This window comes from Symphodus melops, assembly GCF_947650265.1.
Source record: "Symphodus melops genome assembly, chromosome: 7".
Classification (NCBI taxonomy): domain Eukaryota; kingdom Metazoa; phylum Chordata; class Actinopteri; order Labriformes; family Labridae; genus Symphodus; species Symphodus melops.
The window spans coordinates 19467868-19495132 of NC_136697.1; the positions used below are offsets into that span (position 1 = coordinate 19467868).

The following is a 27265-nucleotide window of genomic DNA, read 5'->3' on the forward strand; positions in this document are numbered from 1 at the left end:
GACTGATAGATCGCAATGACAGTCTTCATACAAACAAAATGCTGGCTCACAGGAAGTCAGCTGATTTTCTGGAACAACTGAGCTTCTTGGAAAGTGGTACTGAAAGTGAAACTAGAATAATCACTGTATCGATGGGTGTTATTTATGTCAATGTCCGACAGGATAGAGATGAGTCCAAAAATGTATATGGCATGATGAGATGTATCAAGTATGTAAAAGAAGCCGAAACCATCTTTTTTTTTAAGTGACTGTTTATAACCACGAATAAGATCACAGCATTATGAGTTGTCTTGACTCGGGGCGAACCACATGCAGCAGGGTTTTCTTTACAGGTGCAAGTGGCAAGAGTCACCCTCTGTTGGCTCTTGAACGCTTCACACAAACGTCAAAGTGGCAAATTAAAGGACTAGCAGATCTTTTTTTTTTCCAGGAGCCAGGGGAGAAGAACAAGTTGTTTTTTTTAAGAGCTCTGCAGCCACCAGTCTTTCTGCTGTTTTGCAGTATCAATTTGAACAATAGGTTAAGAATTATTACAGTTATTGCTTTATATATATATATATATATATATATATATATATATATATATATGTTACGATCTCCTACTGGATCGGACCCAAAATCACAACTCGCAAACCAGGTTCAAGCAAGTGTCAAATTTAATGAACTAGTAAGTGACAGTGAGGGGGAGGGGGCGAAGCATCCAGTGATCCCAATGGTGAGGTGAACACTCGATCCGAGTGTGGCATGAGTTTCCAATCCCGTGGTGAAGTTCCTCCTGAGAAGTATCAGCGGGCAGTGAGCAGGTAGTGAAGTTACACACACAAATCCAAGAACAACGACGATCACACTGGTGGGGAAGCACAGAGGAGTTAGTGACCCAGCTTAACCAAGCTAGATAAAAATACAAAAAAAAGGCAGTGATCCACGAAACACTACTACCACACTGGTAAGACGCAACGATCTGGCGCTGAGGCAGAGGAAATCCAGGTTTAAGTACAGCCAGGGTTGATGAGGAGATTAGGTACACCTGGTGCAGCCAGCACCCAGGTAGCCATGCCTACAGCCACACACAGAGACTAACAGGGGAAAGAAACATGAGGATCACAGACAGGGAAAACAAACAACACAACGAAGGAAGGAGGAAGGAGGGACCTGCCATGATGGGATCATGACAGTACCCCCCCCCCCCCCCCCCCCCCCCTTAATGAGCGCCTCCAGGTGGTCCACCAGGCTTGTCAGGATGAGCATGATAGAAATCCCTGATCAATGAGGTGTCGAGAATCAGAGCCCGAGAGATCCAGCTCTTTTCCTCTGGTCCATACCCCTCCCAGTCAACCAGATACTGAAACCCACGACCCCGACGTCAAACGTCCATGACTCTCTTTACAGTATAAGCCGGATGGCCATCAATGAGTCGGGCGGGTGGTGGGGCGACAGCTGGAGGGCATAAACTGCTGGAGGCCACTGATTTTAACTGAGACACATGAAAGGTGGGGTGGATCTTGAGAGCACTGGGAAACTTAAGGCGAACAGCAGAGGGATTGATGATTCTTTCTATGACATAAGAACCAATAAAATGAGGGGCCAGTTTCTTGGATGGAACAGAGAGTGGAATGTTTTTAGAGTTAAGCCAAACCTGTTGACCTGGTCTAAAGTCCGGAGCAGGAGTCCGATGACGATCCGCCATCCTGCAGTTCAGCTCACGGCTGCGAAGAAGAGCAGCCCGAGTCTCTCTCCAAATTCTGCGGCCTCTGCGCAGGTTAACCTGGACAGAAGGCATGGCAATCTCTGTTTCCTGAGCAGGGAAGAGAGCAGGTAAGTACCTTAATGAGGCCTCAAAGGGCGACATACCCGTGGCAGCGCAGGGGAGGGAGTTGTGGGCGTATTCCACCCATGATAGTTGAGAATACCATGAGGAGAGATTGCGGGCGCAGACACATCGTAGCGCTGCTTCAAGGTCCTGGTTGGCTCGTTCAGTTTGGCCATTAGTTTGAGGATGATAACCAGAAGACAAACTCACAGTTGCTCCCAGCGCCCGGCAAAACTCCTTCCATACTTGAGAGGTAAACTGTGGACCATGGTCGGAGACTATGTCGGAGGGAATCCCATGGAGGCGGAAAACGTTGTCCACAAGGAGCCTAGCCGTTTCTGTGGCTGTTGGTAGCTTGGGAAGAGCCACAAAATGAACCGCTTTAGAAACACGATCCACAACCGTTAATATGGTATTGTTACCTCTCGACGGCGACAGACCAGTCACAAAGTCTAGAGCAATATGGGACCAAGGACGGCCGGGCACTGGGAGTGGACGGAGGAGACCAGCCGGAGGACGATGTGAGGCCTTTCCACGGGCGCAGACGGTGCAAGCCTTCACATATTCCCTGGTGTCTGTGGTTATGGTGGGCCACCAGAAATGTCGACGCTCATCCGCTCGAACCCTGTGTCTCATCATACAGGGTTCGAGCAATCCCCGGGTGACATGCAAATGTCAAAGTGTGTCCCCACTGAAGGACCTGGGAACAAACAGAGTCAGGTACAAACAAACGACCAGGTGGACCTCCACCAGGGTCAGGGTGTGTCTGAAGTGCTTCTTTCACCTCTGACTCAATCGCCCAGGTCAATGATGCCACCAGGCAGGATGACGGCAAGATGGTGTCAGGAACGGCAGGTTTGTCTTCCAAGTAGATGAACTGCTTGGAAAGAGTATCCGGCTTCACATTTTTACTACCTGGACAGTAAGTCAGGGAGAAATTAAAACGACCAAAGAACAGAGCCCATCGAGCCTGTCGGGAGTTTAGTCTCTTAGCTGTTTGAATATAAGCTAGGTTCTTGTGGTCAGTCCATACCAAAAATGGGGTCTCAACTCCCTCCAGCCAGTGCCTCCATTCCTCCAGAGCCAGTTTTACTGCCAATAGTTCACGGTTACCCACATCGTAGTTTCTCTCAGCAGCTGACAATTTTCTGGAAAAGGCACATGGGTGTAATTTATTGTCACCTGCTGAATGTTGGGAGAGCACCGCTCCTACCCCAATATCCGAGGCGTCCACCTCCACAATGTAACTGTCGGGAGGGATCGGGCTGCACCAGAATGGGGGCTGATGAAGACCTCTTCTTTAACTCTGATAAGGCCTTCTCCATCGCACAAGACCAGAGGAAAGGAACAGATGGAGAGGTGAGTTGAGTGAGTGGAGCTACTACCTGACTGTAGTTACGCACGAACCGTCGGTAGAAATTGGCGAACCCCAGGAATCTTTGTAGCCGTTTCCTGGAAGAAGGGGTCGGCCACTCTGTCACCGCCTTGACCTTATCTGGATCTGTCCTCACCTGCCCACTCTCAACAATGTACCCGAGGAACGAAACTGAAGACGTGTGAAATTCACATTTCTCGGGTTTAACAAACAATTTGTCTTTGAAGGACTTGGTGGACATGGGTTATATGTTCCTCCAGGTTACGGGAGAAAATAAGAATGTCATCCAGGTAGACGAACACTGACCTGTTCAGGAAGTCTCTGAGAACATCATTAACCATTGCCTGGAAGACAGCAGGGGCGTTGGTTAGACCAAAGTGCATTACTAGATATTCAAAATGCCCAAGAGGTGTGTTGAATGCTGTCTTCCATTCATCTCCCTCCTTGATCCGGACCAAATGATACGCATTGCGTAGGTCCTACTTTGTGAAGACTGTGGCGCCAGACAGGGGTTCAAAAGCAGAGTTGATTAGAGGCAGGGGATACTTGTTCTTGACAGTGATGTTATTTAAACCTCGGAAATCAATGCAGGGTCTCAGGGTCTTGTCTTTCTTAGAAACAAAAAAGAAACCTGCTCCTAGAGGAGATGATGATGGTTGAATGATTCCAGATTTAAGTGACTCATTGATGTACTGTTCCATTGACTCACGTTCCGGGCCAGAGAGATTGTATAACCTGCTGGTAGGTAATTGAACGTTGGATAGCAGGTCAATGCCACAATCATAGGGACGGTGTGGAGGCAGAGATGAAGCTCTTTGTTTACTGAATACCTCAGCTAAGTCATGGTAAACGGGAGGCCCAGAGGTGACATCAGGGGGTTCTGGTGGTACAGCACAGACTGAGCTAGTATACAACGGCTGAGCTGACTTAAGGCATGAAGCAATGCAGAAAGGACTCCAACTCACAATCTTACCAGCAGCCCAGTCGATAACTGGGTTATGATGTTGGAGCCAGGGCAACCCGAGAACAATGGGAGCATTAGCTGATGGCATAATGTGGAAGGAGATCTCCTCATGGTGATTACCAGCTAACAACAGGGGTAGGGTACAGGTCTGATGAGTTATGCAAGCTAGAACATCACCATTAAGTGCATTAACCACCAGGGGAGTCTGAAGAGGTTCAGTAGCTATTAGAACTTAACTAACTAATTTGGAATCAATGAGGTCAGCACCAGAATCTATCAGAGCCTGATGATGAATTGTGGTGGCGTTTATATAAATACTAGCTTTGAGGTTAATGCGTTGTCGGGGAAGAGTAGGGACCACAGTGTGACTCACCAGAACCCCGACTGACTGGTGATTGTTGCAGTTTAACCGCTGGGTGCAGTTAGCCAGTTGGTGCCCCTGTTCGCCACAGCAGAGGCAGAGTCTCTAAACCTTCGATTCCTCTCCTCCAGTGAATGACGGCTTTGGCCCAGTTGCATGAGTACCTCCGGAGGTTGGGTTGACTGAACAGGTGGTATGTTGGGCCTGGTCGGGTTAGATATTGCCTTCTCTCTGCGACGATCCCGTAAACGGTTGTCTATAGTTATGGCTAAAGTTATGAGCTCCTGCAGGCCCTTGGTCTCCTTCCTCCCAATTAACCCATCTTTAACAGACTCATTCAACCCTTTAAAGAAAACGCTCTGTAATGCCCTGTCGTCCCACCCCAGCTCTGCTGCTAAAGTACGAAACTCCTCCGAATAGTCAGCAGTGCTCTGGGGACCTTGTCTAAGACTGAGCAAACGGTTACTGGAAGCACTACTAGTGACAGGATGATCGAAAACCGAGATAATTTCCGAGGTAAACTCAGCATAAGTGGAATTGGATTTAGCAGGACTGTTCCAAAACGCAGCTCCCCATGCTCTAGCCCGCCCCGTAAGAAGACCTAACAAATAAGCTATCTTAGTAGCATCGCTACCATAAGTGAGTGGCTGCTGACCAAAAACCAAGGAACACTGAAAAATTTATTTATTATTGATTTACATTCCCCTAAATCCCCATTATAGCGTTCTGGTGCAGGAACATAAGGTTCACAAGGCTGATGACTTCTCACGGGTGCCGCAGAGAGAGAAGCAGGGCCAGGTAATGGAGCTAGCACAGGCTGAGAAGAAATGAGGAGTTGGCCTTCCATACGGGAGAGGCTAACTGATAGAGTGGAGAGGGATTCCATGATATTATGCAGAGTCTGGTCGTGATGACCCAACAGTATTCCCTGTGACAACACCGCATGTCTCAACGAGTCCACACCTTGTTACGAGTTTGCTGGGTCCATGTTGGCCAGATTGTTCTGTTACGATTTCCTACTGGATCGGACCCAAAATCACAACTCGCAAACCAGGTTCAAGCAAGTGTCAAATTTAATGAACAAGTAAGTGACAGTGAGGGGGAGGGGGCGATGCATCCAGTGATCCCAACGGTGAGGTGAACACTCGATCCGAGTGTGGCATGAGTTTCCAATCCCGTGGTGAAGTTCCTCCTGAGAAGTATCAGCGGGCAGTGAGCAGGTAGTGAAGTTACACACACGAATCCAAGAACAACGACGATCACACTGGTGGGGAAGCTTAGAGGAGTTAGTGACCCAGCTTAACCAAGCTAGATAAAAATACAAAAAAAAAGGCTGTGATCCACAAAACACTACTACCACACTAGTAAGACGCAACGATCTGGCGCCGAGGCAGAGGAAATCCAGGTTTAAGTACAGCCAGGGTTGATGAGGAGATTAGGTACACCTGGTGCAGCCAGCGCCCAGGTAGCCACGCCCACAGCCACACACAGAGACTAACAGGGGAAAGAAACATGAGGATCACAGACAGGGAATACAAACAACACAACGGGGAAGGAGGGACCTGCCATGATGGGATCATGACAATATAAAAAGATACCAATTGAAAACATAAAACCTTTACACTGATTAAATCGTAATGGAAACTCAATCGAATCAACAGCAGAAGTCAATCAACAAGCAAATGTCAAATCTCTTTTTGTGCACAGGTTTGATTGTTCAACACGATCTAATATGACGTTACATGCTAAGCCTCGAAGTCTTGCAGCTCAAACAATCCAGCACCAGCACTAAAATCCTCCACTTGTACTCGACCTAGAGCCGTGTGACAGGAAATGAAAGACGTATAGCTTTACACTAAGCACAGTCAATATTCAGATAGGTCAAAATAAATAGTATCTACGGTAAATATTTAAATGCGGCACCACAAACCCTCTTAGTCTTAAATAGGGACATTTCAGCTTAGAAGAATAACACGAATCCAAACCTGACGTGTAGTTACGACATTTGACAGACCATTCCCTTTTTGAAGCTGCACATCAGAGAACTTGGTTTTTTTGCAAGCAATGTAGGTTAAACTTTCTCACTGTAGACAAAATGAACCCCAAGAAGTGCCAGATTTATGACACACGCAGTCTGTCGTACTGATCGACAATCTCTCCTCGTGATTTTGACGTAAATTTCAAGTGACTTTCCTTCTTATTTTTTTTCATACTGTTAGCAGAGCATAAAACCTCGATCTGAGACTATGAACGGATTCAGACATTAGGTTTAGTGGCGAATCGTTCAGCAATGGTTATGTACTATATTAAGGTACAACTATTTAATGGTTTTACTTTTATACCTTTCAAGAATTGTTGCCTATCACACTGATGCAGTTTAAGGTTAACAGGAGCGTCAGTGTAGTTTAAGAAGTCACGTCTACCTGTTGAAAGTTAAATCAAGTGTTCAGCACTGATAATGACACATTTACAGCAGATCTTTGTTGACCGCTGTGGTGTTTGGACTGATGGAAGATTAATCAAGATGTGCGGTGGAATTAGATCACCTTTCACACAATCAGAATCTACTTCTGGTCTCAGTCGGCTGCTTATGAAAGATTTGTTTTGTTGAGTAGCTTATGATTTTTTTAATTATTTCTACAAGCAAATCATTGAGTAGTGGAAATGAAAACCAGTTTCACATCCGATGGCTTTAGGTGGGTGAATTTAACATGATTTGTTGTAAAAGAAAATATCCTCCATCGATTGTGAACTGAATGTTTTCCCGCCTTGACATTTTGTCTTTCTCCTTATGCAGTGAATTTACAGAATCGCACATACTGACAGATTTATGTGTAAGTGATAGACGTTTAGACGAGTGCTTGCATGTTTGCTCCGAAGCAGATTTATATCCTATTTAACCGTAAATAAATATTTGTGCGACTGACAGAATGTTCTAACTTCTCAATGCAGTCGAATAAGAAACTTCTCAATGATTGCCCCTTGTTGGAGTTTGTGTTGTTTTACAAGAATCATATCAAGTATGAAGATGTAAGCACTAACACGTTGTAACTGCTTGTACTGTACATGTGAAGTTTTTGGAAATGTGAAAAGTAATGTGTTAAATCTGAATCAAATAAATGTACGGCAAAAAAAAACAAAAAACAAATGAGTGAAGCCAGTTTCTTTCACCAGTTCTTATTTATAGAACAACACACAGCACAGTCTTCTTCCACTACTGGATTGTAACAAATGTATTTCACCTTTAGCAGACTGTGGTACTGTTGGAGGTTTTATGGATGAAAGGCATACACAATGACATCTTTTCACAACACTCACATTAAGCAAGGGTCGGTTAAATGGTACATGGTAAATCAAATCAGATGACTGCATGCATCTAACTGTCTATGAAATAATCTTTACAGAGTGTAAATGTATTTAAGTCCACAATTTAAATAATAACAGAAACATTTCTGCAAAGGACCAGCACTAAAAAAGTGTTTAAAAATGCTGAAGTATGTTTTCACTCTGTTTGAGAGAATGTCGTCAATAGATAAACGTATCAAATCACAGTGACTAACTTCTTTTTTCCCATTTTAAAAAGGACTTTGAAGCTCGATCCAAAAATCAGATCCCGCCTCCACATGACCATGACCTGGATGACTGAGAAACAGACTTTTAGTGTGTTTCATTCTAAATAAAAAGTGAACATTTAGTTTTTTCTTCAAAGTTAAATTAAGGTCATTTTGCTGTACAAGTGAAGCAACAACATGATAGAGTGACAATAAAAAAAAAATGTACAACTTCAAAGTAAACATTACATTTGTTATTTTAGAGCGGTGTTCCTCGTGACATGCTGTATCCTTGGTTTGTTTGAAGCAACTGTTTCCACATCTATCCTGGGATTAAATCCTGCTGAAGCACAACTTTAAACACTTACATTGAGTTAGCCAGCAAAAAACATTGATCATTTACAACAACCTGGAAGAAGATACCCTGGAATAGTTTATTGAATCAGTAAAGTTATTGTCAATGAACCTCATGAAAGTAAAAAGCCGCCATAGTTTTAGAAATCAGTTGTAGAACTGGACTTTCCCCTCCTGATCTTATCGTGTGCAGGGGCCTGAGATCAAACCCTGACTGAGTCTGTTACCATGCATCACCATGCGTCTCTGCACAGCCGTATCACCGCGATGTGACGGGCTGGAGAGAAAAAGACGACCTCGAATGAGAGCTAGCATAACAAACTGTAATCAAGACATCCAGAACTGTACTTCACACAGCTTCACACCCTTGATAGACTGGTTTGCCCACATAATGGAATGAGTTTTATTTCTCCGCTTGTGCTGTTTCTCAGTTAACTCCGCCCTCAAACACACTTAAAAACAAAGCCCCACTGTATCAGCAAGTATTGTTAGAGTATGTTTTTGTCATACTAATAAAAACAAAAACATGGAAATACTTCCCGTCAATAATAATTTAAAAAAAAAAAAAATCCACTTCACATTCCTACATATCATTTGGTAATAACTCCACCTGAACGCCATGTCAAATCTACATCTCTATGAGTTTCTTTGTTAAGGGACATCTTCACAGACCAGCTGAGGGAATGTTCACGACTTGAGAGGAGGTCTGTGATTTTGAGAGGAGTGGTTGGACTGGATTTAAAAAGGAGCAAGGGTGCTGCGGTATCCTACGAAGACATGTTGATGTGCTTGACCATATTTATTTCCTAGAAAAAAAAGGGGGAAAAAGTATGACTACACAGGTAATATTTGAAAAACAGACATTGTCATTATTATTAAATCTACAACAGCGTATTACAAAGAGCGAGCAGTGTGCACCGGTTCAACACCGTATCTGGCTTGAACGCCTCCATCGTGCAGGAAGAGCCAGTTAAGGGAGATGGCTTTTTAATGTTTGACTTGTAATCCATAATACTTTAGCTCATGATAAGCTAAATTAAGCCAATTTAGAATACCTGAGACGTAATGCGGGGTTACTAACGTAGCTATCAAGTGAATTAGCCTGGCATGCTAACACTTAAAACGATTGAACTGAAGTCTGTCGAGTATTTGGTTTTAGCTTTCAAAATGGCTCATTTAGATTCCGAATCCTTCTGTGCAAACGTTGTCGATGCTCAACTCGTAGCATTCGTTTGGTTTCGAGCCTTTCAAGTTGAGCTCCGAGTGCTGCACCAGTAACTCACCTCAAGGAGAACTTGTTTTAACTGCCCGTGAGCTTCCTCCAAACCATCATTAACAATGACTGTGTCAAAGAGTCCTTCCTCTTTGCCTAGAAGGAGATAGAATAGTGTTCAGATTTATCTTTTTACAAGCTTGGTTTTATTACATTTATATATCAAGCAGACAAACAATAAATACTTACTGATCTCCATGTCCACTCTGGCTGCATGTAAACGCTTCTGGAGGCTCTCCTCTGACTCGGTTTTTCTGTCTCTTAAACGGTTTTCCTGAAACGACAAAGATCCACAAAGGGCTGATTTAACAGAGGGCGGAAACATATGCATACATTTATTCAGATTTTGTCTTGTTGGATAAGACAGTGGATAGAGTATGAAATTGGGCGAGAGTGGGGAATGACATGAGTAACCCAAGTCAGACTTGAACCAGGGCTGTCCAGTAGCCTCCAGTAGCCTCAACACATAAGGGCGTGACCTAGACCTTCTGCACCCAAGGGTGTTCAGAAATATTTCAGGCAACCAAAAAAACCTGTACCAGCAGGTAGAACAAAGAGAAGTTGAGGCGGCATCCAGGTACTCCTCTCTGGCAGTGACACACTTAGTGCTGTTCGGTTTTGTGATGTCATGCAGTGTATGTGCTTACCAGAACCTCCATGGATGGCGGCTGGATGGAGATGTAGATGGGATTGAGGTCGGTCCTCTTAATGTTCCTCACACCCTGCATGTCAATGTCAAGTATACAGATGAGGTTCTTGGCCTGGACGTCTTGCACAGCTGCTTTACTCGTCCCGTACATGTTCCCTGAAAAGACTGCGTGCTCGATGAAGTCTCCATTTTCAATCCCTTTCTCCATCACCTCTCGTGTGACAAAATGATAATCTGAAACCCGAGAAAAACATCAGCGTGAGGATTAAGACAACTGTGATTAAGACATTTGATTGAGGGTTGAAAAAGAGGCGAATGTTGTACCTTTGCCATTCACTTCTCCAGGACGAGGCTTTCTTGTCGTGTCTGAGGAGTTAAAAAGACATTCGTGTCATAAACGGTTGATCTGTTTATTAAAAATATTCACAGAGGTAATCTTCTGAAGACAAAGCTAATGATTCATCTGATTGTGCTGACCAATACAAAAAGCTCCTGATTGAAGAGAACAAAGCCTAAATCAACGTGAAATACTCAGTGGGACACTCACGGGAGACGCTGAAGCCAAACACGCTGTCATATTCTTTCATGAGCTTCTTCAGCAGCGTGCTCTTCCCCGCCCCGGATGGCCCGCTCAGCACCACAGGCCTTGGTCCAGCCATAGCTAAAGGCCAAGAAAAGCAGAGAGGAGAGTTTAATGAAGGGAAGGAAAAAAAAAAAAAAAAGGTGGGTGAGGTCGTAGGGAGGGGTGACACATATCCACCAGAGTCTTGCGGCATGAGTCACAACGAAACCACTCCATCTGAGCCCCATCGGCTTCCCAAAGAAACCAGCCTTCACAACATTTACAGCCGGCTATAACATGTTTACACAAGTCACGCGCTGGTGTGATGATAAGCACCATGAAATGATTAGCCAGCATTTCTCTAATTATGACGAGTGCAAAAAACCTCTCCGAGGAGAGGCAATCAACAGAGCTGTGCGGTTACCATGGTGACGCCCAAGGAAAAAGAACACACTAATTGGAGAGCCCTTACTCTGCTTGATGAAAGGGACAGGAGAAAAATAAAATCAACAGTCTGAGGGGACATCACGCCTTTAACATTCAATGTTTAAATTTAAAAACTTTAATATGCAGCCGTCTGACACTCACAAGCTCATAAACTTTCAGAGCGAATCTTTGTTGAACTGCTCTGTCAACATCTTAACTGTCTCTACGCTGTGATGTAATCCAATCAATCTTTCTTTTTTCATTGCCAGTTATTTCTAAGAATTAAATTAAACTATTAAACCAAAAATGACTGTATAATTTCTCCTTACCGTTTCCTCAGTGCACACGGAGCTCGAGCAGACAAGGACATGCAAGTGGGGGTGAGTGAGAGCAGCTTGTTTGCTTAATGCAGGAGGGAGGAGAAACAAAAGAGGGCAGGGCCGAGTTTTTATATGTCAGATTGTACTCTCTGATTAAAATGTGTACACTACAGTACACGTTTGCAGAATGATAGGAGATTGCAATGACAGTCTTCCTACAAACTGGGTGAACTTCTCTAAAGTTTAAACAAAATGCTGTATCACAGGAAGTCAGCTGATTTTCTGGAATAACTGTGAGCTTCTTAGAAAGTGGTACTGAAAGTGAAACCAGAATAATGGGTGTTATTTATGTCAATGTCCGACAGGATAGAGATGAGTCCAAAAATGTACATGGCATGATGAGATTTATCAAGTATGTAAAAGAAGCCGACTCCATCTTTTTTTTTAAGTGACTGTTTATAACCACGAATAAGATCACAGCATTATGAGTTGTCTTGACTCGGGGCGAACCACATGCAGCAGGGTTTTCCTTACAGGTGCAAGTGACAAGAGTCACTCTCTGTTGGCTCTTGAACGCTTTACACAAACGTCAACGTGGCAAATTAAAGGAGCAGCAGATCTTTTTTTCCAGGAGCCAGGGGAGAAGAAGGACAAGTTGTTGTTTTTTTTAAGAGCTCTGCAGCCACCAGTCTTTCTGCTGTTTTGCAGAATCAATTTGAACAATAGGTTAAGAATTATTACAGTTATTACTTTATATATATATATAAAGTAATAACTGTAATAATTCTTATTCTTATAATTCTTATATATATATATATATATATATATATATATATATATATATATATATATATATATATATACATATTTATATATATATAAAGATACCAATTGAAAACATAAAACTTTTACACTGATTAAATCGTAATGGAGACTCAATCGAATCAATAGCAGAAGTTAATCAACAAGCAAATGTCAAATCTCTTTTTGTGCACAGATTTGATTGTTCAACACGATCTAATATGCTGTTACATGCTAAGCCTCGAAGTCTTGCAGCTCAAACAATCCAGCACCATCACTAAAATCCTCCACTTGTACTAGACCTAGAGCCGCGTGACAGGAAATGAAAGACGTATAGCTTTACACTAAGCCCAGAGTTTCACTAATTGGAAGCTGCACTGTCCTCGACTCCATCCATGCACACTAGACCCCATGTGATTGACATTTCCTGAAGCCAAATTCAAATCATGTGAAATCTCTCAGGTCTGAAGAATCCAATAGAGTCTCCTTTTTTTTTTTAAGACAAAAACGACATGTTGATTACAATATATCATCAATCAACATAATCTAGCTCTAAAGAAATAAAAACATGATGATAACACATTCATTTTATAAAGCGCATTTCATGGTTATAGCTTCTCAAGAGTGATTATTTTACGCCTCTCTTTGTCTAATCTGACTGTATAATGAATTTATTTGGGTTTTAGCCTGTTGGTTGGATTAAAACAGCAATCTGAATATGTCCCTTTGCGCTCTGGGATTACATTTATTTTTTAAGATTTTAAATCATTTAACAAATACGTAATCATAGTTACCAAATGACATCTCAGTTGCAACCCTTGATTTGAAGCCAGCATCTAGTCATGTCATGGTCATAGTGTAATAAGGGACAGTCTGCAATGTGGGCACCTGCTCAACCTGTTTCAATCATTGACTCATTTTACATGCAGGCGTCATACATACATTGTGATCTCCTTGTTTCAGCTCCATTTACCTTGAGCCACTCTAAACATATCACAGAGTAACTGCAGATTGGCACTTCTCATGTGTTATTGTTAACTTCTATTGTAAGTATGGTCCGTGTCACGTGTTTACTATCTTGTGCCAGGCTGTACTTACAGATAAAAACAGATCCACTGTTGGACTAAAGTGCACGTGCACTCTATGTTAGAGGTAAAATTAAATAGAAATGTTGCATTCGATATTTTGAGGGAGTTTTTTTTTTCTTTACAATCTTACATTATGTTTAAATTGCAAATACTAAATAATTGTTTAACAGCTTGGTATCAGACACTCCTTTCACACTTAGGGATGTGACTAGTAGTGAAGCTACATTCATGCACAATAGAAAAATCAAATACCGCCTCCATACCTGAAAACACCCTGGAAAAATATCTCATGTACATCTCATGTAAATTAATCCAAGACTGTAGGTCCGTCTCCAGTGATGTTTCTCCCTCCTCTGTTCTGTTTCTTTGCTGTTAGCCATTATGGAACTGTGCATCCTACGTCATCACTGCGGGCCAAAACACCAACACGTCACACGTTCGCGAGCTGCGAGAATGCGCGCAACCACACGGCGATACGTTTAGCATTGTTAGCATTAGCCTAAGAGAATAGACAACAACTCAAAGTGTTTAAATACACGTACGTTGGTAACCGTTTGTGTTAGTTTCTTACTTAACGAGAGGGTACAAGCTCACACTACTAAGCGCAACGTGCAGTGGTGTTATTATTGTTATTATTATTATTAAACCTTAAGTTTATAATTTGTTTTGATAGCATAGCTTAGCTTAAGTTCAACAGTTGATTACAAAAAATATTCCTCTCACGCCTTTTAGATCTTGCTAAAAACCCCCAAAACATCCGAGTTGAGTTTCCGTCGTCGAAGTAAACGCCGGCACGTGGAGGTTAAACTCCCCGGATGAGGGAGTGCTGAAGGCCCGACCAATCGCGCAGCTCGTGGGCTAACGTGGCTAGAGTCAAGGAGTTGAGCTAGCTGCACACTTGTTTCTCTCTGAGCCGGCAAAAAAAAAGTAGCTGAGAAAAAAATGTTTGGTTCCTCAAGATCTGGAGGGATCCGAGGAGGGCAGGACCAGTTCAACTGGGATGACGTTAAAGTCGACAAACACAGAGAGAATTATCTGGGTAAGTTGCCTCCAGACCAGATGTAGCAGCTCTCTGCTAACTTGCACCCACAGATCAGCTCTCATAACGATCACATCACACACTGCTGCATCAGAAACACAGTTACTGCTTCTTCATACCTGTTTTAGAGTTCCTCATTACACGGAATCCAGCAGGGCGCTCTCGTCCTGTTTCCCTGTGATCAAGCAGCAGGTCCCCGTTTGTAATCGCTGCCTCACACACACGTAGCGTCACCGCTATCTGAACACACACTCGCTGTCAGCATGCCAAGCAAGACTTACGTAGCAACCCACCACAGCTGTGACATACAAGGATAAAACACACAAGTCGTGGGGAGGATTTAATTGTTATCACGATCTCCATTAATCACATTTTAAGTTTTGTAGTCACCTGTAGTCATGCTGCTCATTCACAACTGTTATCACTACCTCCAGCAAAGTATGTTTACATTCAGTTAAAGATGACTTACAAAATGTTGTATTTAATGTTTCACATTTTAGAATAGTAGTAATGTGAAGTTAAATCCTTGATGTGTATATTTGTTCTTTTTTTACGTTTAGTGCTTATTCACTTTGTATTTAATACTATAGTGTTTTAGTTGCTAACTTTGTGTATTTTGAGATCCCAGTTTGGGATCAATACATTTCACTTTCACTACTGTGTCAGCTGAAAATAGGACATCATTGGTTACAGTTAGTTTGATCTGTGACGTTTAAATGTGCTTTAAAAGTTTACCAAGAGATCTGACAATTCCCCTCAACTGTGACAATATCTTTAAGCACCAGTTTTTCAGAATATTTTTAGTGACTTTTTCCTGCCAAAACTGTAAATCACTGAACCCAGAAAATGTATGATGGTAAAACGTCACTCTGTGTCGCTGCTCTTTTATCAAAGCGGCTGTCACATCCTTTGAAAACGCTCCCCTGGCACGCATAAAAGTGACGAAGAAATGATACATTTTTGTTAGGACGATGTCTAGATGTTACATATAGGAACATCTGCCCTCATTAAGCCATTTAATATTTTCCTCTGGTGTTTTTAATAAATTAATGTCTGTATGGTACGCTAAAGATTGCGTCATTCGCACATTTACGTAAAATGAAAAAAGAAATATTTTCTTCATCATCTCTCTCTCAGCTACTCTAAAACCAACTCTATTCTGTTCATTTTTCAGGGAACTCATTGATGGCACCAGTGGGACGGTGGCAAAAAGGCAAGGATCTGACATGGTATTCAAAAGACAAGAAAGGCGGGGCTGCTCTATCAAAAGCAGAGGAACTCGCTGCTGTGAAGGCTGCAGAACATGAAGCACTGATGGCTGCCCTGTATGTATAACATCGTATGGAAAAAGGGTTTTAATATAAGCAACAACTATAAAACTGACAAATATAATCGTTATCATTGTTGTTTTCTTCTCCATTCATGATCTAGAGGGCACAAGAATATAAAGAAGCAACCGACTGGTTTGACTAAGGAGGTGCGTCACTTTTTTTGTTGCTTGTAAACATTTAAATAATGTTGATTGAACATGTTGAATAATTGGCGTCTCTTGACATTTGTTATCAGGACCTTGCAGATGTTTGCAGGAGAGAAGAAACTGGTGGTGAGGAAAGAGATGTCGACCGTGTCTCAGGCCTGGGAAGCTCCAGGTAATTGTTAAATTAGTTTGTGAGATTATTTTAAAAATGACTAGTGTCGGTTTGTCGCAGAGCAAACATCAACTAAGAGCAATAACTGCAATATGAGTCTCTTCCCCCATTCATGTTCTATCGTTGTTCTTCTTGTGACGTCGATGGGAAATGTTTTATCAAATGTGCTGTTTAACTGTTTGTTGATTGTTTCTGTTTTCAGTGTTGGGTCAAAGAAAATGGTGCTCTCCCAAAAGGAAAAAGAAGCTGCTAAAATGGGCTTGCCTGTTTTTACTGTAAGTGTGTTTATAATTCAGAACTATAATTCAGAACTTTTTTTTTTTTGTAAGTAGCAACTTAAAACATTTCTTCTTTCGGATCTATGACCTAATGCAAAGATTGAATGCCTACTTCCTTTACAGCATCACAAAACAGAGCGCTGTCAGGAAACCCCAAAAACATCTCAGAGTGAGGAAAAGGAAGAAGTGGAACAACGGTGAGTCAGCTTAAAAATGAAAGTTTGTAATGTTTCAGAAAAGAGCGCAGTGTGACCCCGTATCACGCTTCTGCTTTTTTTTTTTCTTTTTTTAATTCCATTATAATGATCCCACCGTCTAGGCACGAGAGCAAAAAGAAAAAGAAAGAAAAAAAGAGCAAAAAGGAGAAAAAGAAGAAGGAGAAAAAGAAGAAAAGGCAAAGAAGAGACTCGACCTCCTCGGAGTCAGACGACAGTAGAAAGAGGTTTGTGATTTTTCCAACAGGAACAGTACAAAGAATGGCTCACATAACGCATGTAACTATTGATGTGGAGAAACAACGTCAACAATCATAAGCAAATGATAGAAACGTATTGTCATACAGTACATTATACAACATGAAACACATCATCAGGCTTAGACCAACATCGACTCACCTACATATAGCAGGGACCGATGGCTGTCACAGCTGTTTTTATTGACTCACAATAAAACTCCAAAAGTATGGCTCTTCCTCTAATGGGTAATACTGCTCTACATTGGAATCTCTGGTACATTATTTTGTTTGTGTCTGGCAGCATTGGAGATTGAAAAGCGTTTCTCTGTCGGCACTAGAGGGCGCTGAGGCCCTTTTTAGAGACTTCCTACACGGCACTGTGAAGCCATATCTTTTTATTTAAAGACGTCAGGTGCATTGCTTGTAAATCTATGCCACTTAAAAATTTTATAAATAAATCAGGCTGATGTGTATCAGTTAAACTCAGTATATATACTGTGGGTGCACAAAATGTATGCTCTTAATAGTTTTACGAAGAGGAAAAAAACGTCCAACAATTTTCACTGAGAATCATGAGACTTATTTTCTGCGGTTGTTACCCTGAAGTCTGTCTCGCAGCTTCTTTCATAACATAGCTGATCCACCACGACCCAGTCATGTATTGTTGGTTTCCTTTTCCTCTTCAGGCAGAGAAAGGACCACCATCATCATAATCCATCATACCACAGTCAGAGTGGAGCCAAACCCCATGACAGCCATTCAAGGGGGGGAGCAAAGGCCGATCGGCAGCCCACCTACCCCCATGATCGGCAGCAACGGCATGACACAGACTCCTCTGACGGGGGGTCTCCTGTCCCCCGTAACCCTGTCAGCCACAAGACGGCCCCTGCTGGTGCCACACAAAGTCACAGGCGGCGCCACGACACAGACTCGGACGACTAATGTCCTTCCCACACCCCCACCCAATTCAAAGACGCTTAATGCGGACAGAACGCTCTACAGCAGCTTGGCTAGCCCCGAAGACCTCATTTACCCTGAATGATCGAACACACTGGAGACAGGTCAATACTTCAAGACACATGCTTTTACTTTTAAATAATAAATTTGTCACTCAGAAGTGGGACACTGGTATTTTTGGTGTTATTTCAGGTTTTATTCAACCACTTGATTACATTTTTTTGTGATTAAACCACCAAATCTCAGTGACTGTACAATCACAGGCTGTGACGTTACCTGACATGTTTGAGCCTGCCAGCTTAATCTCTCAAAATCAGAAATGCTATTACTGTTTTTTCTTCATGTTCTCATTTACAAAAAAAACATCTTACAACATTCAAGAAAATCTAATACCAAGGTTTCCTTTTAGGTTTTAATTTTGTGACCGCAAAGTAATGTTGGCTTTGTCACAGTAATTTTTCTATCGTTGATCTCCAGATATACAGAAAAAGAAATTATGAACAAGTGTTGGACGGCTCAGCCATCTGTCTGTAAAGAAATCCGACCATTTGAAAAAGTCAAGCAAGTGGGTTTCTTTAAATTTCTTTCCACGATGATCCCTGACGCCTTGGCCCTTTTTTTTTTGCCCCTCTCCTTCATCCCACTGTGCTTCTTGCACTTCCCAGCAGCTCAGGTCCTTTTCTTTTCTCAATTGTGTGCCAGTGCTTCTTAATCCCTCACCGTTCTGGGTTAGATCCCTGACTGGTGTGACACCATTGGAATGCTCTCCATTGGTCATAATAGACTGTAGTGTTTGCATTTGCCTTGAATTGGTCTGAAAGAGGGTATTCTGCCGGCGGGCACCTGGTGGGTGCTCTAAAAAAGAGCAAGGCATTCATAAAGCAGAGTGCAAAACACCAGGCTGGTCCTTTTATATGATCAAGTACCGTTAGACTGCCACACACAAACCAAGCTGATTGAGCAGCAGGAGAGAAGTCCATACAAAGCAGCCCTATGAGGGACCTAAGTCTCAAACTCCCGTCTCTTCCACTGGCACCATACACTCTGCCATGTTTTACAGGCTTGACTGCATTGACCACAGCAGCCTAATCAACCTGCAGGAATGCTGTCCTAGATTGCCACCCCTAAACAATGTGGGCCAGGGAGTGCTCTCTGCGTTACTGCTTTAACCCGAACATTAGGTGCTTTACACCACATTACTCTGTAGGTCAAAGGGTGACTGCCACAACAGGTTGCTATGGCAACGATTTGGAGTTCTGTAGTTAAATTTGAGTATTTCATTAATGAAGTTATAGAGTTCCTGTCTTTAAAATGTCAGATAGCCTCATAGCTTTAACTGCCTTCCCCCGTGTCAGTTATTGGCAGTTTTTGTCCAAACGTAAAAAAAAAAAAAGCCATTGAATTATAAATTGAATTTGATTCAGAAAATTGCAAAAAAAACAAGTCTTAGTGACAATGTTGGTTACATGTTTTTTCCATTTCAATAGCTAGTATATCTTTGAGTGCTTGTCTAATCTCAAATCTGTTATATATGTTAAAAATATATATCAGTATACATATGATTAGTCATGTTCAGACGTTACAATCAACTTCTGCATAAAATGAAAATCAGCAGCAGAAACATTTTTTTTTATCCCTATACTTTAATTTCAGTGATTTTCCCTTAAAAAAACCTTTAAATAGAAAACAATCACATTGAGATTAACATAGTTTTCAAATATTAAGGCAGTTAAAAACATTGTTAAATGCATCCCCAAGACATCTTCAGAGCAGTAAAAAAACAAAACACCCACACCTTGTTTGAAAATAAACCACATCACCACTTTGTGTCTCTTTGTTGACCCAAAGGTCATGAGCGGCACAGGAAGAAACTGGCACCATATATTTAACACTTCACTGACATTTAGTTTGTATCACAATTTAAAAAAAAAAAAAACATCTTTACACTTCTCAAAGAAACAGCGTATACTGTGTTAGTTAAAGACTTTGGTAAAGACGATATGGTCACTGTAGTGTTAAGAAACAACCCGACACAAGTTTCATAACAGGGGATGAAGAATGGAGATCTCAGTAATGTTTTCAGTGCAGCCAAATGATGGAAACACCATGTTGATATCCATTTTCCTAAAGACCATGTCATTCCAACACGTATTACAAAGGCAACATATGATCATCCTGAGTCTTGTAAAATAGAAAAATGCTGACTCAGCAGACCAGCTTTGAAACAGTCATAAAGCATGTAGACATTAGATTACTGCAGCGTGTCTCCATAACGGCTAACACACTGACAGAGGCTGGCATGTGTTCCAGTTGTTATTCTCCAAGTACACAGATTTACTTTCAAACGTGAGAAAAAGAGGCCAGTGTTAACTTAATGGTCATTTGGCGAGCTAGAAAATGTAGTCATTATTTCAAGTAACTACAGTAGTTGCAAGCAGTGCATCAGTGCTCATTAAGTTTAGTTTGTTTAAACCAATAAGCCCTGCATTATAAGAAATGGTTAGATTATATTGAGGTACCATGTGCTGGTAATTCCTGTCCTCCAATTTCATTTTTAATGCACATATGGCTGAAGAAAGAGAAAAACTATGATTTGAGGGAGAGCAACAATCTACCAAATTACCAAATATACTTATATTTACATATGAATTAAAAAAAGAAAAGTCTATCTTTACAAGAATAAATCAACCCCTCTGTTGCTATTTGTTGGTGAAGTACCTGTGGACCAAGCAACTAAGAGCGGAGACCAGGGTCTGGAGTGGACTAGTATTGGATAGCACATGACATTAACGGTTTTTGAGCCGAGTAGACAACCACTCCAGTCCTTCGTAGAGGCCCTGCCCAGTGGTGGCACAGGTTGCCTGGATGTACCAAGTTTTGTCACGTAGGGAGTGAAGCCCCAACTTGTCTGTGAGTTCTGCTGCATTCATGGCGTTCGGTAGGTCCTGCAAACGATGAACAAAAAGGACACGGTTAAGACCGACCCTATACATACATCGTTTGTAACGAGACTAAGTGTAAGGAGTTGGCATAAATACTTCTCTCAGTATTTGTTCAGTGTGCAGATAAATGGATAAGCGTGTTTAATCACTATGTTTTGGTGACGCAACTTCCACATGTGAGTATCTGCATGGATCTATAAAAATGGTAAATGGAGACAACCCGCTTCCAAAATGTCAGTGTTTCCAGTCAGACATCATCTTATCTAACATCACAGGCAGAATGGTGACTTAGAGCGAAAGACAGATGTTTGGAATTATTTCAACAAATGAAATCAAATATTTGGGCAGTGAAAGGTAAATAAAATGTAAATATTTCTGTCAGGAAATAACCCCTAAAGTGTTTTCCTTAACAGAAGAAAACTGCTAAAGACAAACACGGACTCTCATCAGGTCATGTGTTAGCAGGAATAGTCAATGGGAATGCTTCTAGGGGAACAGAATTAGAAAGTTTGTGATGAACATTTTGACTGGGATATGATTTGTTAAGCTTGGTTGAAAAAACAACACTATCGCTCGCTGATGGTTTTTCGTTTAAGATGCGATAAGATCTCTTTTTTCCCCTCAATAAGGTCGGTAAGTAAGAACCCTATCTTTCCTGTGTGTGATAACCAGCCCATTATAAACAGACTAGCAGCCACCTCAGAGCAACAGCTTGTGAGTGTGACATGTTTAAGTCATCAACTAGGCAATAACAACACCTGAATTGAAATGCCCATCCCTAATAAGTATGACCAACCTGTTTGTTGGCAAAAACTAATAGCACCGCATCACGCAGCTCATCCTCTGCCAGCATTCTCATGAGCTCTTCACGAGCCTCGGCAATTCGCTCTCTGTCATTGCTGTCCACAACAAAGATGAGACCTGGAACGAGAGCCAATGAGGTTTGTTTGTTTGATATGCATCGTTCTTTTTTTTAAATAAAACGCAGAGTACATTACAGGCAATAATGTAGGAAACAAATACAGCCAACACATGTCAGGGAGATGGTTTTGAAAAACAAACCTTGTGTGTTCTGGAAGTAGTGACGCCAAAGCGGTCGGATTTTGTCCTGCCCACCGACATCCCACACTGTGAAACTGATGTTCTTGTACTCTACTGTCTCAACATTAAAACCTGAAAGGCGAAAACGTCATAGAATAGAATACATGAGATACAGAATTTAACACTAATAAAACCACAAAACACATACTATCATTGGATTTTAAACCAAACACGAGAGCTACATCAGAGCTCAGACAACAGTACTTTTAAATATATGACTTACCTATCGTGGGAATCGTAGTCACAATCTCCCCTAGTTTAAGCTTGTACAAAATTGTCGTCTTTCCAGCGGCATCCAAACCCACCATGAGGATTCTCATGTCCTTCTTCAAATTGAAGAACATTGACAAAAAACCCCCCATGGTTTGAGATGGTTACCTACCTTTGGTTTAGAAAATTAAAAAAAAAGACCTGAGGAGAGAAAACACATCACACCTTGCTCAGCATTTAAAAAAAATGAGGTTTGAAATGAAGGAGGTGCTAAGCATGTCATTACAAAAGAATAGAAAAACAATATTCATAACTGATTTAATTCTGATATTAATTATTGATTATAAACATCCAATAATTAACATTCCCAAATGTGTAGATGTATTGCTTAATCCTCACTCATGTTATTTTAATCTGAATGTATTCTTTTAAACACTTTGGCACAGAACAAGTCAAGTCATCCTAGCAGTCAGTCACATGACATTTTCTTTACAAACCAGTAACAGATTGGACTTTCATTGAAACTTATAAATGTGTGTACAATGTGTAAGACGTGTTTGCACAGCAAGTTTATATCACATTTTTTTAACATCCTTTTCTTCCCAACACATATTTACAAGAAAATTAAGTCGTTGGTAATGAGACTTTAGAAACACCCTTGTCAGGTATCAGGAGCCCACTATGTTCCTAAAATAAGACTTAAGACCATGTAACTGGGTATTTTGACATTTAACCTGTCTGAAATGCTACAAGTTTGCAAACAAAGAAAAATGGCAACAACTTAAACTCGTGTACAAAGAGTCGTCCGACCAATTCGGATTAGTTTGAAGCGCTTATTCAAGTAAGAAACCTTATTGAATGTTTTTGGTAAAAACAGCAGATGTGTGAATACGATGGAAATGCGGAAATCCTCGGAGTAGCTCGTGGACAGGTTAGTTCACGAGCTCAAATTAACAGTTTGGCATTGTTTTTTTTTTTTGTTTTTTTTTTTAAAAAACAAGACAACTTTGCTAGTGAACAGAAAACACGTTTTGTGCCCTTATATTAAGCAAAAAAAACCTACAATCAATAGCCCTAAAATAAGTCTATCTTACAAACTTACAAAGTTGATGTTTTCCTTCCTTCACCAAGGCGTTTCCTTCCTCAGGATAAAAAATGGCGATTTGACACGTCAGAAATCCAACACTGTCAACACTTCCGGCACAGAGGTGATGTTGTTCCCCTAGTGGCTCAGAGAAGAATTACACCCTGCTACTTTGAAGTTTCTCTGTTTAATTTCAGTACATTTGCAGATATATCTTTTCTTTTTCTTTTTTTTTATGAAATGATGGCATTTCTAACTCTATAAAATTTATCAATTGATTCATATTTCATTAACAGTTTATTGGCATACAAACATCTTCGCAAAAAGTAAAACCTAGTGATGACCATTTCTTAAAAAAATGTGTAGTAACATCAATACATCCCTAACATAGCCCAATTAGGCGAGCTGAAGTCATGTAAAGTAATGTATGTTGTTGAATAAAAAGTTTTACGGTAATGAAGCATTTATTACTAACCCTGTGGCCATCTTATTCCAAAGGTTGTGAAGATGATGATACTATATGTCTTTTAAATGTGTTCTAACCTTAAATATTTACAGGCTATGGTTCTAACCCATGTTAGTGTCTAACCCATGTTGGTTTGAGTTAACAAAAAAACGTGTCAAAGATTGACCTTAAAGTCTTTAATTTCAGATACAATTACTAGGTTTATGTATACCTGGGGATTCAACTGTTTGGCCCTCTTGATCCTCCTACTATAATCATTGCATATTTTAGGTATTCCTGCAGATACATGGAGTAAATAGGATTTTTCATTATTTTTTAAAGGGAATTTTTTATAAGGGTGTAATGCCCATGATAACATTGATTAAATGTCTATCTTACTATTTGAAATACACCCCCTTAAATTACACCAAACACATTCGCAATACGTCATCTTTTTTTAATCTATTTAATCTAACTATAACTTCATGGACTCATCTGGCTCAATGTAGGTGGTCCGGATGAGGAAGAATATGAAAACGCAAGGATGAAATGGACATTTGCAACCATTTTAACCACTTTGCCTTTTCTCTAGATGATGCTGAAGAGAAAATATTTCATCCTGGTGATGACCTGCAGTCTCTAAAACGTACAGTATAACTTAATCTATATCTATGTTGGTCATTTTATAAACTCTGCCACTTCCACCTCCTTTTGATCCGTGACAAGGCCATTAAGTGAAAGTCTAACCACGTTATTGTTGGGCCAGTTGAATTTTAACCAGGGTCAACTATGCCGGCAACCCCCAGCAGAGGGGGCAGCAGGAGGGGAGAAGGGCAGCAAAAAACAGCAGGAGGGAAGATGAGTCTATAGCTGGCGATGGACCACACATTAAACGCCCATAATGCTGTCTCACTTTACAACAATAATTTGTGGTTTTGCCCTGCCAAATGCCAGAAAGAAAAAGAAAAACCATCAAAAACATTTGAAAAACATTGTCTTTATCTTTTTTTTTATTTTGCTGATGTTTGAATTTATTCCACTTACAAAATCAAGATGGTAGGTCAATACTAAAACTCCAGAGAAAATGCTGCAATTTCATACCTTGTTTAAGAAAGTTTGTAAGTCCAATTGTTCGGTCTACTTGGGGGTCAAGTCATGGCTAGACTTTAGGCTTCTAAACATGCATGGAAGTATAAACCACCAGTTGTGTCTAAAGTGAATCAGTAACCACACCATCAGACGATCATGCTCTCAAGCGAGAAAGTTGAGACAAAATAATACTTCATCTCAATCACAGAATATGCTTAATAAACAACATGAGACAAAAGTGATGTCAGAAGAATCGTATTAACTGATAAATCAAAGTTTGAAAGAAGAAACATAAGGGGTATGAAATTAGGGGAACGAGAGAATATGATGCCACAGTATATGAAATTACCAATGTTACATCACGGAGGTAGAGGGCAGGAAAGTTTCCTGCATCTGGAGTTGAACTGAACTGACCACATCCTTCTTTTTGGAGAAAAGAGTCCACTCTTCAAAAAAAATGCTATGCCCTTTGTTTTGCATCTTTATGGAAAGGTACATGCAAGTAAAAAAAAAAAAACTACTTGAAAACCAAAGAGACCTGAGACCTGAGTTCATCCTACTTGCAATGTAAATAAAAATGTGATTTTTTTTCTATGTTCTTTCATGTTTTCTGTTTTTTGGTTGTTGTTTTTTTGTCTATTCCTTTAGGAAAGTATATTAGCAAATACATACAGGCTGTTTCTTAGACAATTGGTACTGAAGTATAGAAATATTGAAAACATAACATTTTTATCACAAAATGTTTCCCTCTCTGTGTTGAACAGCCCCTCTGACTATCTGAAGAAAAAAAAAAACATTTTCTAAAATAAGGAGATAAAATACTCTCCATTTAAAAAACATTAACCTGTCAATCAGTATGTCCTTCTGTTTAGGTTCTAACAATAGATGGACTAATATGAACTGCAGAACTGGTTGATTTACTATTGAAAAAAACCCCCAACAGCACACCGTGGAACAGCTGCTGAATGATTGACCCATCCCGTGATTCCTCATTTCCAAATACTACAACTCCCCCATATCATTTGAAAAAAAATCCATATCAACAAGAAGAAATCAGAGCAAATGACTAGTTTAGAAATCCTCCATACAGCTGGAGAAAAACTCCAGAAGACAAACTCAAGACCTCAAACCCACAATTTCCCTCTTTACACAATCAGTGCACAGTTGCAGGTGTTGAGGTGTAATAACACAGATCAAGGCAAACACCTGCAAAGAAACCTGTCAAAGCACATTTTGTTAATTTATGCATCTTCTGCTGGAGCTTATTCACACATTTTGACTTTACTCAGCCACCAGCTGCTAACTCTTAGCATTGAAGATCATCTCCAGTAGTCTCATTTTATTTCTTGATTTAAACTAAAATCCTAAAGAATGGACTCTAAGGTTGACAACACTGTAATATCTATTAACAACGTACCATGTAATGGTCCACAGAGAAATCCACCTTTCCTTGCTCCACAGGCAGCTGTAATATCCATTTTAAGAGCCCTGCTCCTTGCTTGTCTGTCCTTTTCTTCTTCATAACTCCCCACATAATGTCAGATGTGATGGCTGGGCAGAGAAAAAGGACAGTAGGGGGTGTATATCACACCCTGCACAACCCCCCTGAACACACAAACAAATTGTGATTACCCCACTTGTGTACACGCTTAACAACTTTCTCCCACGCTTCATGCACAAACATGCACACACGCAGACACACGAGTGGACTGTCTCTCCTTTCTTAACCCGTTCTCTATTTGTGTAAAATGTGTTCCCAGAACACCTATTCTCACCTGGGTGCCTTGGCTTCCTAATAGATAGCGAGAAGACTGGAGGTTTTCAAAGTACCGATACTTCGCTGCAGGAGAAATATGCTTTCGGAAATTTCCTGAAAATGTGTACATTAGTTGATGGGTTTTATACAATTTGCTGAGTCAGTCATGCCCTACTCAAAGTAAGTTTCTGGCTGATGAAGGTTGTTTGTGAATGGAAGAGAGCTGCCAAGGGGCCAAAAAGGCTTTGCAGGAAGTGGGTTAAGATCTCAGTAGGGGCCTTACTCCCCTCTGAGTCAAGGCCTAGCAAGGATAAAAACACTCGGTAAGGGGCTTGGGAACGCTGATCTGGTGTGTGTGTGTGTGTGTGTGTGTGTGTGTGTGTGTGACGAGGCTAAGGAAGAGAAATTGTGTGAATGCACAAGTGTGTATGGATGAGAAAAGAATGTTTTTCCCACTTTTGTAAACCTTCACATGATGACAAAGAATTTATTATGGATTAACTTTTTATCGGGAGGGGTTTCCATAATCATAATCGTCATGTTAATAGCTTTACATTATGAAATGGCCCACAGGCAACCAGAAGTGTGAGTCCTACAAAGAAGCTGGTTGGGCTAAGCAGTGCTGGAACTCGGATGGACAGGCATGGGATGCCTCCCTCTGCGACTCATGTTCTGGATTATAGGTCGGGCAACGTACCAAAGGAGGTGTGACGCAGAAAACAAACCG

At 41.0% G+C, this 27265-nt stretch overlaps 3 protein-coding genes across 4 annotated transcripts; 1 reads left to right on the forward strand and 2 right to left on the reverse strand.

Annotated features, from left to right (window-relative positions):
• Nucleotides 1-7671: 7671 nt before the first annotated feature.
• guk1a (guanylate kinase 1a) lies at nt 7672-26333 on the reverse strand. Of its 2 annotated transcripts, none has more exons than XM_079349102.1 (7): nt 26200-26333; nt 10885-10998; nt 10662-10703; nt 10336-10571; nt 9878-9962; nt 9699-9784; nt 7672-9221 (listed from the first exon to the last, which is right to left on the reverse strand). In XM_079349102.1, exons 1-7 carry the CDS (start codon nt 26258-26260, stop codon nt 9183-9185), a joined length of 663 nt encoding a protein of 220 aa, XP_079205228.1. In that variant the 5' UTR covers nt 26261-26333; the 3' UTR covers nt 7672-9182. The 2 variants fall into 2 exon arrangements, with proteins under 2 accessions (XP_079205228.1, XP_079205229.1); XM_079349103.1 differs by lacking the exon at nt 26200-26333 and adding an exon at nt 13798-13904.
• Nucleotides 13955-18077, forward strand: cUnh1orf35 (chromosome Un C1orf35 homolog). Its single transcript, XM_079349101.1, has 8 exons — nt 13955-14573; nt 15748-15898; nt 16005-16050; nt 16140-16222; nt 16425-16497; nt 16624-16697; nt 16820-16942; nt 17641-18077. The coding sequence occupies exons 1-8, from the start codon at nt 14477-14479 to the stop codon at nt 17894-17896; spliced, it is 903 nt and encodes a 300-aa protein (XP_079205227.1). The 5' UTR covers nt 13955-14476; the 3' UTR covers nt 17897-18077.
• arf1 (ADP-ribosylation factor 1) lies at nt 19535-23403 on the reverse strand. Its single transcript, XM_079349104.1, has 5 exons — nt 23267-23403; nt 22178-22365; nt 21916-22026; nt 21650-21774; nt 19535-20856 (listed from the first exon to the last, which is right to left on the reverse strand). The coding sequence occupies exons 2-5, from the start codon at nt 22314-22316 to the stop codon at nt 20698-20700; spliced, it is 534 nt and encodes a 177-aa protein (XP_079205230.1). The 5' UTR covers nt 22317-22365; nt 23267-23403; the 3' UTR covers nt 19535-20697.
• Nucleotides 26334-27265: the final 932 nt, after the last annotated feature.

Coding starts and splice junctions, on each gene's coding strand:
- cUnh1orf35 (XM_079349101.1), top strand. CDS start 14,477: ATGTTTGGTTCCTCAAGATCTGGAGGGATCCGAGGAGGGCAGGACCAG. Junction 15,899..16,004: donor GAAGCACTGATGGCTGCCCT/GTATGTATAACA, acceptor TTCATGATCTAG/AGGGCACAAGAATATAAAGA. Junction 16,051..16,139: donor CGACTGGTTTGACTAAGGAG/GTGCGTCACTTT, acceptor ATTTGTTATCAG/GACCTTGCAGATGTTTGCAG.
- arf1 (XM_079349104.1), bottom strand. CDS start 22,316: ATGGGGGGTTTTTTGTCAATGTTCTTCAATTTGAAGAAGGACATGAGA. Junction 21,775..21,915: donor CTACTTCCAGAACACACAAG/GTTTGTTTTTCA, acceptor CTCTCGTTCCAG/GTCTCATCTTTGTTGTGGAC. Junction 20,857..21,649: donor TAGTTTTTGCCAACAAACAG/GTTGGTCATACT, acceptor CATCGTTTGCAG/GACCTACCGAACGCCATGAA.
- guk1a (XM_079349102.1), bottom strand. CDS start 26,260: ATGGATATTACAGCTGCCTGTGGAGCAAGGAAAGGTGGATTTCTCTGT. Junction 9,963..10,335: donor CGCCATCCATGGAGGTTCTG/GTAAGCACATAC, acceptor TTGTCGTTTCAG/GAAAACCGTTTAAGAGACAG. Junction 9,222..9,698: donor TAAAACAAGTTCTCCTTGAG/GTGAGTTACTGG, acceptor TTTTTTTTCTAG/GAAATAAATATGGTCAAGCA.